The sequence below is a fragment of the Eimeria mitis genome, genomic scaffold (genome assembly GCF_000499745.2).
Source record: "Eimeria mitis Houghton genomic scaffold, Emh_scaff13560, whole genome shotgun sequence".
Classification (NCBI taxonomy): domain Eukaryota; phylum Apicomplexa; class Conoidasida; order Eucoccidiorida; family Eimeriidae; genus Eimeria; species Eimeria mitis.
Window position 1 is genome coordinate 1 of NW_024013406.1, and position 693 is coordinate 693.

At 52.2% G+C, this 693-nt stretch overlaps 1 protein-coding gene across 1 annotated transcript; it reads right to left on the minus strand.

The window, feature by feature from the left end:
- Positions 1-122: 122 nt before the first annotated feature.
- Positions 123-568, minus strand: EMH_0000610 (uncharacterized protein; the record flags this gene model as incomplete). Its single annotated transcript, XM_038022260.1, has 2 exons — positions 123-136; positions 217-568. 2 exons carry the CDS (start codon positions 566-568, stop codon positions 123-125), a joined length of 366 nt encoding a protein of 121 aa, XP_037878114.1.
- Positions 569-693: the final 125 nt, after the last annotated feature.

Here is a 693-nt window from a genome sequence, read left to right on the forward strand (position 1 = left end):
CCAGCACGAGGTCGGCAAGCGAAGCTGCAGCGGCCACCCCCAGAGGCTCCCCCGCTGCATCCAGATGTTCACTGCCGTAAGACCTCGACGACGAAGAACCACCTACACTTGTCACTGGTGTGTCATCCAGTTTCGCCTTTGGCACGGTTATGCCCGCAAGCTGAAACTGCCTTGCCTCTACATCCCTCACTCCCCGGCTCACATAGCCTACTTTACTCTGCGGGGGGCTCTCGAGGTCCACATAAGTTTTTGACGGCACTTTCAGTGAAAGGATTACAGACGGAACTTTCCTCGCCTCTTCATCATCCACTCGCGAGTCAAGGTCCTCACAGCTCGTCAGCGGAACACAGTCGACAGTCCGCCCATCTATAACCTCAGCAATCAAAGCCGCATGGAAAGTGCTTTCTCCATCCTCCGCCTTGGTGTTAACATACTCTATTCCCAATCCCTCCAATTCGATGTCTCTACAGTTCAGCAACTGGGCCAGCTTCAATGCAGGCAACTCGAATTCGCGCTTTTTATCTCCCCCACCCATGGTAAGCACATCTCGGCTTGCCTCAGTGCGCATTCTAATCAGAGTCAAATTCAAGTATGTAGAGAAAAACACCAACAATAAAACCAATGAACTGCTGGCAGATAAAACCAAAGAAGTGCTGGCAATGGTCAACGGTCAGTGTCCGCAAGGCTGAACAC